The following is a 14,658-nucleotide window of genomic DNA, read 5'->3' as shown; positions in this document are numbered from 1 at the left end:
ATAAGCCTGAAGAAGGGCTTATGCCCGAAACGTCGATTCTCCTGTTCCCTGGATGCTGCCTGACCTGCTACGCTTTTCCAGCAACACATTTTCAGCACTGGTAGCTATAGTGCCCTAATATTTGTATTTGCTCCAATTAAAAGAAAGAAAGTAACTACTCCATTCAGGGCCTAAAATACTCCAGAATCTATTATTAAGCTAAGCATGAAAATATGTCTGATTCTGAGGCATGGTCAAATCTGATGGGTATGGAAAACTGAAATGGTCGAGTCTGACTCTCTCAGGCACTGATTAAATATGGCAGCCCTAGTAAATGAAAAGAATTGATGCTTCTCTTAATTGTTTTTGCAAAACTAGCAAACAACTATACAGTCAGTTATTTATAGCAAGCAATAAAATTGCTCAAGAACAACTCTGCTAAATTGGGTTAGCAGGGGTCACTCTTTAATTGCATTCTAATCCTGAGAATTGCAATGGTTATGCAAAGGAAGTTTGTTAAAAAAAGAAGCTGGAAGTAATTTGCATTACAACACAGGTGTAACTGAGATATTGTTCTGCCAAAGTTACAAACATTCACTATGGCAATGCTCCCAAACACATTTATCGTAATTCACAAATATTACATATTAACCACAAATGCATACACAAACACACTGAAACAATTCCACACCACAATGATTAGGTCTATGACACTGTAGTTCTTATAGTAAGAGAAGGATTTAAGTTATATGCATTACGTTTCTCAGTTCTAATATCACAACGTATTATTCAAGCAACTATTATTGACACCTTAGCTGCCATATTGAAGATCAAAAATATAAAAGGATAGTTTATTTACACTATGAAAGTATTGTAGCTGAAGCAAAATCTTGTCTTGAATGTGATAGATCAATGACTATTTCAAAGTGTGAAGGCTGTGAAGCATTTTCACATTTATACTCTGCTGGTGCAATTCATATTTTAAATTTTGATGTAAAACCCAGTTGGTTTCAACAAAACTGGTCTAAATTAGTGCGTCTTAAAATAAACCGTTTATTTAATTTTATAACACTGCACGCTGATGAAGAGGCAACAGTTTCCTTAATATCTGGTAAATCTGATACAAAGTGTAAATTAAAAATTTATAAACCCACAATAAAACATGTTAAAGATCGCAGCAAGCTGCAATGGTGATGGAGGGGAGGGGGCAGCAAAATCAATCATGTTAGGTGCTTTGAGACTTCTATACAAGCTCTGCAGAACCAGCATACAACTCATCAAACAAACTAACAACATATAACACATCACTGAATAGACAACACAAGGCAACTGTACAAACATTACCACATTTAAAACACCACGTCTACAATATAAAGACACATAAATGAGGTCTTGAACATCTACTTACATTGGGGAAATGGCTTCTGGAATGTTGTAGGAAGTCACAACATGTAGGAATTATTCTCAATGAATGTTTCTGGAAGGAGAAATGCATTTTGTGGAACAGTTACACAACCCAAATATTGTTGTCAGTGAAGCTCTGACATGCTTTGAAACGGATGGTCAAATAAGCTGATCTTTTTATAGCACACTAAGTTGTGTTCAGTACTCCCCATCATGTTGGTAGCTGTCAGAGAAAAGGCACTGGATGGAAGGCTTTATGCCTTTATTGGACGAGAACAGAGATAATACTTGAAATAATTTTTTAAAAAATCAAATATGTACACAAACTAATTCACAGAAAGAAACAGTTCTGTTTTTGGTGGTGGGGCAGTGAGGGAGTTTAACAGTTAGAAGGAACGAAAAGGGGGGTTGCAAAAATGTATTATTTTATACAATTTATATTACAGTTTGGTTAAACATAGCTGGATAAACCATGCCTGCAAACAGTAAGCTTTACTGTGATGAAACAGGCTCCTGTACACTGGTAGAGCCAAGAGGCCTGGGTTCAAGTCCCACTTGTTCCCCAGGTGAGCAATAAAATATCTGAACGGTTGAATGGAAAAGTTTCTTTTCCTGATATGAAAACCTGGCACTTAGGGAAAAGATGAAAAAAAAGGATTCTGAGTCAAACTGCTTTCTTTCTCCACCTCACTTGGCTATAACAAAAATAAGAACGTAAAGAAAACAAAACATTCAAAGTTTATCTGGTTTGCTTTCTGCCATCCTCTTGGTCATGAAAGATGAATGGAGGTCGTAGCTCATAGCAGCAATTAAACTCCATTAATTAGTCTACAAATGAGGAAAGCCCCAGCAGTGAATGGTCTGTTAGGGTTTTTGTTTTCAGAAGTGGAACTATCCCAAATTTCCTGTTGTAAATGCAACCAATTCAGCTAAAGTGCCTGCTTAAACATCTTTTTGTAGCACTTTCTTCTTATGATAGAAACAGTGAGTTGTGTACAGTAGTCCACTGCAACAGCCTTACTTGCCATCAGTGTTCTCTGATGGTTGGCAAGAGAAAATGATCCAAAGAAAATATATGCAAAGATGTGGATGAACACAGGAGCTCTAGACAGAGAGCCAGAGATAATAATGTAAGTCTGGACAACTGCTCACAAAACCATACTCAAATCGATCCAGTGATTGCCTTGCGTAGTTGGTGAGGTTTCAAACAGAATTATTGCAAGAAGTCCCTGCAAGGCAAATGCGGCCCATGGACTTAGCAGGGGAGTGTTAGTGGTGACAGAAAAAAATGTGACAATGAGAGTACAGCTGACATACAGATAGATAAGTCAGTAGACAAACCATCGACAGTGAAAGAAAAACAGGATGAGAGAACAAACACAAAACCGAGAAATAACTGTAGTCCCAAAAAAAACTTAAAAAGGAGCAAATGGTTGAAAAAGACAATGCAGGTAGCAGATAAAAGCTGCAAACACATCAGGTGCAGATATTCTTCACTTCGCTAAGTTGGCATTTATGCACAATGGGTGGAACAGTTAGAACTGCAGGAAAAAAAAAGACATGATCCACATAATCCTGTTAAAAAAAACATTAATACTAGCTCACATCTCTGACTGACCAAATCTGAGAGAGAAAGATATTGCTTTCCAATTTTATCTGAATATCACTTAAAAAGGGAAAGAAATGAAAATTTCTCATGTGCTTGATGAATTCTGTCAAGGAATGATCAGGATCTATTTAAAAGTATATTAATGCAAGGGGAGCTTATTGAACATTTCCTATTTACTATTCATGAATTGCAAAAAACCTCAGCCTGCATTTTAATCAAGTTCCTGGTTAGCATACAATTCAACGCCAAGACTGGTTTTGCCTCAGACCTGGCTAAAATTTGGCGATAATTTGAAACTGGCGAGAGGGGTTTCTTTCCACCAATTACCCATGCTCCTGTGGAGAAGAATATACATCAGGAAAACTGTTTTGAAATACATGTCTGATTTCCCACTTATATTCTGGGAGGCCATAATTCATAGTACCACAGAGAACTTGTTACTTTTGTTAGATCCTTGTCATGTGACTAATGAAGGGCTTACGCTGGAAATATCAATTTTCTTGCTCCTCAGATGCTGCCTGACCTGCTGTGCTTTTCCACCACCACACTCTTGACTCTTGATTACCTTCCCATTCCCAGCTCCCTCCCACCCAGCCCCACCCCCTCCCATTTATCTCTCAGTCTCCCTGGTCCACAAGCCTCATTCCTGAAGAAGGGCTTATACCGAAAATGTCGATTCTTCTGCTCCTCAGATACTGCCTGACCTGCTGTGCTTTGCCAGCACCACACTCTCTACTCTTGATTACCAGCAAAGACTTGTTACTCAGTCTGTGGACACTTTAGTCACAATTTGTACTTGTCCATTGATATTCTTAACTATTTGGAAATACCTTGTTATTATTTCCCTGCCCATATATTCTGTGCCTGTGCGCATTCCTCCACTTCACCTAACGAATGAGCAGAGCTCCAAAATCTTGTGATTTTAAATAAATCTGTTGGATTATAATCTGGTGTCAGACTTTTGCTTTGTCCACCCGAACCCAACACCAGCATCTCCACATCTGGGCTAGTAGTAAAGATGCTCTTTAGTATAGACACCCCCAAAACAGAAGCTTGGAAAATGCATTTGTCTTATACTATGGTGGTACCTCAACACTTGACAAGGAATGGAAATACTCATCTCAACCTGTTTCTTTCCAGCTAAAAATAAAAGAATTGGGAAGTAAGCAAAATAAAATCCAGTGAAATCACAATGAGTCAAATTCTGATAACTACACCAGAGAATTTTGTGTTATCAGGTGTTTCCAATGCAAAATAGAAATTCCAATAGATGGATACCAGTGGTAAGCCAAACTTCTGACTGGTAACTCTGGAACAACTGACCTTGTGCACAATTCTTGTACAACTATATCAATCAATTGGAGCAAATTAGGCCACACGAGAGCACAATATCATGGGAATGGCTGCAAAATAGTCTCACCCATATTATTAAGCAAACAAGCGCAGAGACTGCAGAAATGCTCCAGACTTCACACTATGCATGAAAACACAGAATACATTTGACTGCACTACCAACACTGGGCGCTTCCAAAGGTAGCATGTTAAGCAAAACAAAAAGTTTTTTTTTAACAGAGCTAACATTCAACATTTTCAATACCCTTTACTGTATAAGGTCCAGCCATTGTAAGGTAAGAACAACTTTAAAAGTAAAGTCATTTGTCACATATTTTCTGCATTAAGTGTTTTCATTTGGTTTTGTTTTTGATAGAGCATGTCTATCAGCAAATTGTATTACATAGGTGCTTAGTCTTAACTATGTTGCAGCTCTGTTTAATGTGAAATTGTGGATCAATTCCCCTGCAATTTGACTTATTATAATTTTACTGTATTAGACATTGTTTTGGAGTTTTGAACATTAGCTAAACAAGATACAGTGTTAAAGTAAAAGGTCAGAATATAAAATCAAATAATTGTGCACTATCAATTTACAGTGTTAGGTATACAGTACAATAATAAGTTGGAACAGATACAGACTGCACAAAAAAAAATCTACACTTAATTATTTAAGTCCACATAATCTCAGAAATGTCTGCAGGTTACTGGATGACAACCACATATACTCCACCAGGCTATATTGCAGATACCCCATGATAAATCCACAAACAACATCAGTCACGTTATGTCTTCCCAGCATCACTCGTGACAGTCCCACGATACAAACCCATAGCACAATCAGAATGCGTAGCGGAATGGCTAAAACCAAGTGATTGAGGAAGAATCGACCTCCCAATGCTGCTCTGGTTGCATGGCCTGACGGGAATGAGTATCTGTCCACAGAGAAGGTAGCAAACATGTCCATCTTGTTATGTGAAGGCCGACGCCTGCGGACCAGTGACTTGACAATACCTACCAGGACCAGATCCAGGATCAAAGCTAAACAAAGAAACAAACAAATCATTATACTATATCAATGGGCAACATGGTCTCCACATCATATCTAACTGTTTGGCAGGCATGAATTACTGACCTCTCTGTCTATGGGTAGGAAACAGAAATAATGTTGTATGCAATTTTGAGAAAGACCTTTGTAATTAAACCAGAACTTAACTGTACAGCTGGCGCTCGTCTCCTGCACAGTGGGGACACAGTTGACTTGTGAGTCGCACATGTCAAGGCATTCTTCAAATCACAGAACAAACCCTTGATAATGCAGAGATCTGAATTTATTCCTTTGGAATTGTAAAACAAGCTATGGGAGAAACATTGACCGAAAATATTTATTTTGGAACTCATTCACTGTGGAATTTTTTTTTTTTAAAAAGCCACGGTGACTTAATGATACAGGGGCTTTCAAGGGACTTCAAGATTCCAGTTTGAGCGAGGCAAAAATTAAACTTACGTATAAAAAAACATGATTTGCAACTTTTAAAGTAAAATTGCATGACAGGAATAAGTCTGCATCACATTAGCGTATGTACTTAAATACCAGGATTTGGAAAACATCAGAGTTGTTGGGCCAAATCATTTATAGGTGCAGCAACAATCTGCAAGCACAGGTGCTTAGATGCAAATAAAAATCTTATTTAATCTATTTCACACATTAGGACTACAAAATGTACAATTTCAAATATTTCCTAAAGAAGTGCTCAAATAGACAAGTATCCTGCCAAGACTGGCAAGGAAAGTGTGTTTTTCTTTTATTTCTCTACCAATTGATCATCCATGGCTTTGCTTGTTGCTCACTTAAGCAAGTTACATGCCCAGATTTTGTATGAGCAACAAATGGACACCACATGCTGTTCTCATGACACAGAATTCCTGAGTGAATAAAACACGTAATGACTTGTCTCAACCAATCAGACTGAAGAATTTTGAGAGAGCCATAAAGTCTAACACAGTAAGTTTTAAAGCATTTAATTCAATGCAAAATAACTTTCGAAGAATATGAAGTGTGGAGATAGATGGATGGGATTGAGAGATTTGAAACAAAAATTGCAAAAATATATTTTTGAAAGGATCTGCCAAAATTAAAATTGGAATGAATAATTCTCCACCATTTGTAAAAAAAAACATGTTTACAGTATGTGTGGTTGCTTGGTAATAATTAAAATTCATCATCAATTTAAAATTTCAATTACTCTTGAATGGATAAGCCAAAAACTATGCCTCAAGTTTAGTAGGATCTAGTGGATAAGTGCCACAAATCTGGCCATATTTGCATCTGAATTGCAAAAATAGCAAATGGCTTTGGAAAGCTTGTGGAAGGGCAACTCTCAGCAATTTCTGGAAGTAGCTACCTGATTTACTCCAGTATCCTTGGACAACACAGCCTTGCCATTATTTCTAATGCAATAGGAATGATATGGAGGCTGCCAACACACACCATTAATAAGGCATGAATCAGACACAGTTTGTTATCCGCATATTTAATCAAATGCTGAAACCATATTGGTGCTAGAGTTGGCCTAGAAATCATCACAAATTCTTTGAAAATTTAGAATGAGTTCACCAGAAATAAAACATGATTAATTGGGGCAGTGTTTGGGTATATACCTCTATTTTGAGATAAATTAATTTGCACTTCTCAGCACACCTACATTATGAATCCTATATAAAACAGTAAAATATTAATTAGGCAACCTGTATTTAATCACACCTTGAAGTATCAAAAGATGTTTAAACAAGTGTGTAAAAAAAAAGGAGGAAGCCATTTTATGCTGGTTTCTTTGAATCTCGAGCCAGAAATTTACCAAGGGCCTGCCAATATGCAAACTTTGCTCATCAACATTTCCTCTCTTTACGTGTTTCTCTGACAAATAGCTAGGACAGGTTATTCATGTTAAAAGGTGTTTTGGTTAATGTATAAATATACAACACATTGCAGATTTGTCTAAAGCATGACACTGAATTGCAAAATTACCTTATTTTAGTTCAAAGCAGAAACAGAATATTTGTTTCTTCAGAAACCATGCCAGAAGTAAAGCATTGCATGGATAGACTGCCTAGGGTTCATTAAAATGACATTGTCCCACCTTTTTGGTTTATTTTACTTCTTGTCTAAAAATCAACGTTTGCACTTGTAGGTCTTGAATTTACTCAGTTATGAAGCACCCATAGCACTGCAAACACACAAATCTTTTGTGAAGAAATTTCTCATTATGTCAGTCCAAAATTGCTGATGTGTTATTCTCAGACTGTGACCCCTCATTCTAGATTCCCTAGCAAGGATAAACATCATCTCAGCACTGACACTATTAAGCCCTTTAAGATTTACATAGTTCAATTCAATCACTGTAGGTCTAAATTCTGGTCAACATAGGCCTAGTGTACTCAGTCAGAAGGCAGCACCCTAATTTCAGGAATCAACTCTTGTTCACCTAGTGAGCTCTAAACATGCTATCATAAAAGATAAGATGAAGTTTGAGAGAGACAAATAAATAACTTGCACCAGCGATGCTGAACACCTTGGTTTTGTCCTACTAAAGCCTAATAAATGAGCAAATACACAAATTACAAATGTAAGCAAAAAGTATCTGATGTATTTGAAAAGCTACACGGTGGCTGATCTGCTTTGCCTATTAACTTCTTTCCATTGGGAATTGTCTTTTTGTTTCAAGCACTTTTTTTGAAAAAAAAAATGCTTTACAAGGAAAATCTGTTTGAGTACAAAATCTAACCAAGGGGTTTTCCAATCTGGCAATTATAGTCCTTTTCATCAGGATATCAAAAAGGTCAAATGTGCAATGAGATTCCCATCATCCTGCCCAAGTGCTAGATCTTCTGCAAAGTCTTATACGACCTTGTGGATCCTCAGATGGAAAGGTTGTTGTAATTCTTTGCGAAAAATAGTTCTCTTGGTAGTACTTTGTTCCCAATTACATTTTACTTAGAAAACACTTTTTTTTAAACAAGATGTGCTTGAAACAAAAGATAAAATTCTCTGGGGATTGGGGTTAAGTGAAAAAGCAAGTGAGCCACCAGGTGATGCCGCACTCAAACTCAGGAGCCATCTTGTGTTCAAACTCCCATGTTGAGTCCAAATTCCTATGTTGTCTTTTCTTGTTGAGACTTTACATCACCAGATTTTTCTGTTCAGTACTGAGAATGCAGGGGTGGGATGCTAGTTTCCACTCTGCTAGTAATTTACCAGTAGAAATATCAATAAAATGGGTATATTTGCCAGTAGACCTGGTTTCCTTTCTATTCCTTCTCAAGTAAGACTCAGTTTTATGAGAAAACATCTGCTGTTCTTGAATTGAATGTGCCAAGGTTGAGATCATTGGGAATCACGATAGCATGATAGACTGAATTATGTTCTCATAAATAGACATTCTCAAAGATGTTTAGTATCTGTCAGTTCTACTGTTACCAGACATTTCCATCTAAAGTGACAAAGGAACCATAACTGATTTACTGGGTCACTTGCAGTTTCACCGCATGGCATATGTACTGAAGAAATGGGTGGCTTAATTGTGAAGACAGGCAATTGCTCACGACTTGAACAGCCAGCTAAATGAATGAATCTGAATGAACTCAATCATTTTTTTAGGATGGAGATATCACTGGTATGGTTGACATTTATTGCCCATTCCAGCTGTCTTAACTTGAGTGGCTCAGCAGGTAAGTTCAGGGGCACCAACTGCTTTAGTGTGCAAAGTTAAAAATCACACAGCACCAGGTTATAGTCCAACAGGTTTAATTGGAAGCACACTAGCTTTCGGAGCGACGCTCCTTCATCAGGTGATTGTGGAGGGCTCGATCATAACACAGAATTTATAGCAAAGATTTGCAGTGTGATGTAACTGAAATTATACATTGAAGAATTGATTGTCTGTTAAGCCTTTCATCTCCGAATCATGCACTAGTGTGGTTTGAGAGTTACATAGAAGCTACACTGAATGAAGAGTCAGTTTCCCCAAAAAATAATACAAACGCTGACCATAATCCAATGTTTTTGTCCTCGCTTTTCCTTTTAAAAATGATCCCAGCTTATTGCCAAAGCTGAATTCAAATTCTCAAACTGTCCTGGAGGGATCTGAAAACAATATTACTGTTTGGTATCATAATCTGTGCATTCTGTGTCTGTGGCATCTTGTTTTAAACTTAAGCTAATTTGCTTTCTCTTAAAACACAACTCTTAGAAACAAAACTCAAAAACCAAATTCTTTCCATAAATGAAACCTATTGTCATGTTTTGGAATTTTTGACTATGAAAAAGATGAATTTTAATCAAATTGTCCCATTTATGTAATTGGTAGTGCTGAACAAATGGCGACGTTCTATGAAAGGATATAAACTATAGCGTTTACACCACAGAAACAGGCCAGTCAGCCCAACCAGTCCATATCAATTTTTATGCTCCATGCAAATTTCCTTAAAACCTTCTTAAAATAAAAATCCCTTATTCCTTTGTTTTTCAATGTTTACCTAGTTTCTCCCTAGTCATATACCTCATTCCTCTCAGGACAAAGTTCCACATTCTAAGCATGTACTGTGTACAGTTTCACTTGCATTAGTGACTGTCTCATACTTCCATCATTAAGGCACAGTCTGGAGGGGTGCATCAATTACTTTCCAGTTCCACTACTTGACTGGCAATAACAAATTTAACCAGCATGGTGATATGCCAATTAATTTTAGGTTTATGGTCTTAAGATTATATTAAATTTTGTACTAAAAACAATTCCACCAAGTTTCTTTCAAAGAATAACTAGTTTACTACAAATAAAATTTACTCAAACATGCAAAGATTATTGACCAAAGACAAAGGTTCTGACTGTGTAAAGACACAGGTAAAAGCATGTGGCAACTGCTGCAAGGCACTGTGGGGAAAAGTCTGTGGAAAAAAAAAATCGGAGTTAATGTTTTGGGTCAAATAATTTCTGTTTTGTTCCTGATTTCAGATATTGCACCTGCAGTTCTTTCAGTTTTTATCATCTAAAGTCTTTCTGCCAAAGTATAACAAGGGACCATTAAGTTCTAAGACCCATTCGTTGCCTCAAAATGAAAGTAAATAGTCTCCTGCATGCTACAAAATGTTGTTTTTGCAACATGCAGAGTATATCTGAGAAATGTCAAATTCCAATGTGTCATTTTCTTTTTTTTCGCTGCAGACTGTCCAGAACTGTTTTGACACTTCCCATGTACTTACAGATAAATGAATAAAGTATATTTTTGCAATAAAAACAAATTGATCCTTATTTGACTGAGTTTGCATACTATGCACATAACTTCTCTCCTGCTTCAGAGGTACAGGTTGATTCAAAAATATAACTTCTGTCAAATTATCTGCAGAATTGCACTCCATTTTCCTTGCCTCATATATTGGGTGATTTACACACTTAATAACTGACTGAATTCATATTGTAGCTAATAAGCAAGTCTAAGATCAGTGTAGCAAATCTCAGCATCAAAACCAATTTCAAAGTGAAATTAATGAATGAATGACATTCCCATTGTCCTTTTGTTACCATGTGAAACCAACACCAAATGAAAAATAAAGTCATTCAATTCAGAACAAATGGCTCAGTTTAACTCAGTCAATGTAGAAATAAACAAATACTTTCTTGATAGCTTAATGAGTGAAGAAAGACTCAGTGTTGTACTAAACTATAGTAGCAGAAGACCTTGTGCTCACTTCAAGATTTATACTGACTTTGATTTCACCCAAGTTAGCAATTAAAGCGCTCCAATTACCTACAACACCTTAGTTCACTGGGCTCATTCCTGAGATCTTAGGAGGAGAAACTCAATTAAAACTCATGGCAGTTCAGAAGATGAGAGAGGATAGTATTGAAATGTTTAAGATTCTGACGGACTTTGACTGGCAGAATGGTGAGATGATTTCCTTATGGGACTAGCACAGAAAGAAGCAGCACAGTTTAAAACTAAGTGGTTTCCCATTCAAGATGGCGATAAGGAGAAATTTCTTCTGTGGGACATTAGTTTTTCGAATTTGATTCTCGAAAGAATAGTAGAGACTGGGACATTGAATACATTCAAGTGTGTTTGACAGATTTTTGATTCAGAAGGGAGTCAGATGTTATGGCACATTCAGGACAACAGAATTAATACCACAATTAGGTCAGCCAAACCTAACTGAATGGCAAAACAGCTGAATGATTTATTCCTGTTCTTTCTTCATATGTTCTTCAGGAAGGATGGAGAAATAAAAATCAACCAATGTACCCATACCTGCGCACTAAAATAAGATTTGATAACATTCCACACAAGCAGTTAGTGCACACAATTAGGGCTCTTGGAATATGGGACAATAAATTAGCATTGACTTTGGACTACTTAAACAAAAGAACAGAACAATAAACATAATATTCTGGGTTAGCAGGCTGCAACTATCAAAGTTCCACAAGGATTAGTATTTGGCTTTAGCTACTTGTAAACTATATTAAATTACTTAAACAAGGGGACCAAATGTAATGTGTTCAAACTTGTCAGATGGGAAAACAGATTGTGAAAAGGATGCAAAGCAACTACAAAAGAATATCAAAAGATTATGCGTGACTAAGAAAGTTGCAGATAGATTTCAATGTGAAATTACCCATTTGGTAAGAAATAATAAAAGTAGACTTATTTTAAATGGTGAGAAACTATTATAAGTTGGCTTTCAGAGGAATTTGGAGTCCTTAAAGAAAGAAGGCAGAAGTAAAGTTTGTTTGCTGTAACACAATGCTATTAGGAAGGCAAATAATAAGTCGGTCTTTATTGCAAGGCTGTTGAAGTATAGCAGTAAGGAACACTTGCTCCACTTGTACAGAAGTTTTGTGAAGGTGGGACCACACCTGGAACAATTATTGCAGTTTTGGTCTCCTTACATAAGAATGAATGCAGCTGCTTTGAATGAATGCAACAGGGTGGACTCCTGGGGTGAGGGGATTGTACAAGGAGATATTAAATAGACAGAATGTATACCCCTTGGCATTCAGAAGTAGAAGCAATCACTGAAACATGAAAATTCTTAGGAGGCTTTATAGCAGAGATGCTGACAGGATATTTTCTCAGGTTTGGTAATCTAGAACTAAGGAATCAGAGGTTCACAATAAGAGGTCAGCCATTAATGACTGGAAAATTCTGTTGTGAATTTTCAGCATTTGCTGCATCAAGAGAGCTGTGGATGTTCAGTTGTTGTGTGCATTGCAAGACAGGTTGATAGATTTTGGATATGAAGGTTTTTGAGGGATCATAGGCAAGAATGGAAATGTGTAGTTGAGGTCAATAATCTATTATCATATTGAAATGTTGAGAGAAAGCTCAAAAGGGCCAAATGGACAACCCTTGATCCTGTTTATGTTTCTATTGTGATATTTTCTGGATTGGGTGAATGCGTGGCAAAAAAGCATGCTCAGGATTTACTTGGAAGCCCATCACAGCCAAAACAGCATGATAATAATAGTGTTTAAATTTACTCATGAAAGATATCGAAGTTACCAGAGAAGTGCTGGCACTCACGAAAACACTCCCCAGGAACACAGTCAGCGCCATCAGGAGTTATTTTGCAACTGAACAAGTGCAAATATGTATATTAGCAACAGTTTGATAGGGCTAATACAAAAACTGTGAAACACAGTAAACAGAATTTACACAAGAGATGTAATCTTCAACATGGGCCAAGAGTTGCAGGTGGAATTAAACATCCAACCAACATGCATATTCATTTTAAAACAAGCACATAAATAGCCGTTAAGCATACCTTTTGTAAAAAAAAAAGCACATCTACTCAGTTCAGATCATAAGGTAGAACTGATGAAGCATGTGTTTATAATCGAAAATACTGCTTCAAGTGGCTACCCTCTGACAATGTGTCAACTATTAATTAAAAGGTTATTGTGCCTGTTGTTACTTCATCTAAAGTAATTCTATTTCATTGAGAATGGAGGTACGTTGGAATGCTCAATCCTTAATTAAACTCTTTGAAATTGATATTTTGCAAATGTTTTGGTTGTTAAACCAATTATTTAGAAGTCGTTCACACAAGTATTAAAATACCAGCGAGTGGTTCCTAGCACTTTACAGTGTGAAGCTCATAAATTAGGAGATCTAAATTTACTTGAGAATCTTAAAATTTCCAGCACCTAATTCTTTGCATTTTTTTTAGTTCTTAGTAAGTGGCCAGCAATTAAGCAAAAAGGGCTCTTGTGGTGGTTTAGTGCCCCTACCTCTGAGCCAGAATCTTTGGGTTCAAGTCCCACTTGTTTCATAGTGTGTGATAATATCGCTGAACAGGCTGATTACAAAATGTTTATAAGACCAAGATGCCTGCACACTGGAATTAGCAGGCATCAGGATTTCAAAGATAATTTAAACTTCACTTTGTAAAATACTGATGCCACATGTAATCTGCTTGCCCACCTACGTAGAAGGTTCAAATGTAATAGGCCATCTAAGGCAGTGTCAAGTTACTGTGGATGTCTTGAAGTGGTACAGAAAAGGGCAGATATGAATTGCAAAAGGTTGGTAAGTTTTAAAGTCAAAGTCCCAAATTTTATAAGCTGCTGGTTCAAGTTTGGAAAGTTCCTAAATTTTCAACCGAAATTGCAACAGTACAATGTCAGGAGACAGGGACACTGCAAAATAATCAGCTTTTAAACTGTTCTTGTTGGCACAGTGTTAATGTGGTGATTTCCTGTATTTTGACATATAGAATTCCTGATATGATATAATGGCCTCCAGCAGCAATCACTTTTTCCTTGTGCCAAATAGGATTCCAAATCAGTGATTTCAAAATTTACTAAACGTCCCCCTTGTTGTCAAGTGTGGTTAAATGCCAGGGCAACCCTGCTCACCTCTGGCATTCCTCGTTACATATGAACCAAGGTTGTAATCCATTCTATAGCTGAACAGTCCTGGCTGAATCCAAAAAAAAATCATTGAAGTGTTGTTAGCCATTAAGTGTTACTTAATGGCACTGTTGATATCACCTTGTGATTTTATAAGATTAGATTAATGGGACAATAATTGGCCATTGTGAATTTTGGGATTTTTTTTTTTTATGGACAGCACAAACATGTACAATTTTCCTCTATACAGCATAAATGCCAAAGTTGCACCACACAGCTTGTCTCATGTCCTCCGCAAAGGGTGTTGTCAGGTTCTATGACCTTTCACTCATTGTACTCAGTCATGGAGTAAATTAAATTGGTTGAAGAATGACTGTTATGATGCTGGGAAATTCAAAAGAGGCTGAGATAGATGATCCATTTAGCATTTAT

The 14,658-nt window shown here is 36.8% G+C and overlaps 1 protein-coding gene across 1 annotated transcript in view; it reads right to left on the bottom strand.

The window, feature by feature from the left end:
* Nucleotides 1-1,012: 1,012 nt before the first annotated feature.
* The window catches only part of plpp6 (phospholipid phosphatase 6), a 20,499-nt gene continuing 6,853 nt past the window's right edge, over nucleotides 1,013-14,658 (bottom strand). Inside the window, exon 2 of the mRNA XM_043699856.2 lies at nucleotides 1,013-5,365. Coding sequence (XP_043555791.1) covers nucleotides 4,992-5,365 — 374 coding nt within the window. The 3' untranslated portion in view covers nucleotides 1,013-4,991. The remainder of the gene's footprint in view (nucleotides 5,366-14,658) is intronic.

This window comes from Chiloscyllium plagiosum, unplaced genomic scaffold (assembly GCF_037043375.1).
Source record: "Chiloscyllium plagiosum isolate Xiang-an unplaced genomic scaffold, Cpla_swu_hap1 HiC_scaffold_9, whole genome shotgun sequence".
Taxonomy (NCBI): Eukaryota; Metazoa; Chordata; class Chondrichthyes; order Orectolobiformes; family Hemiscylliidae; genus Chiloscyllium; species Chiloscyllium plagiosum.
The sequence above is the reverse complement of the archived record's forward strand: the minus strand, read 5'-3'. Positions and strand labels throughout refer to the sequence as shown.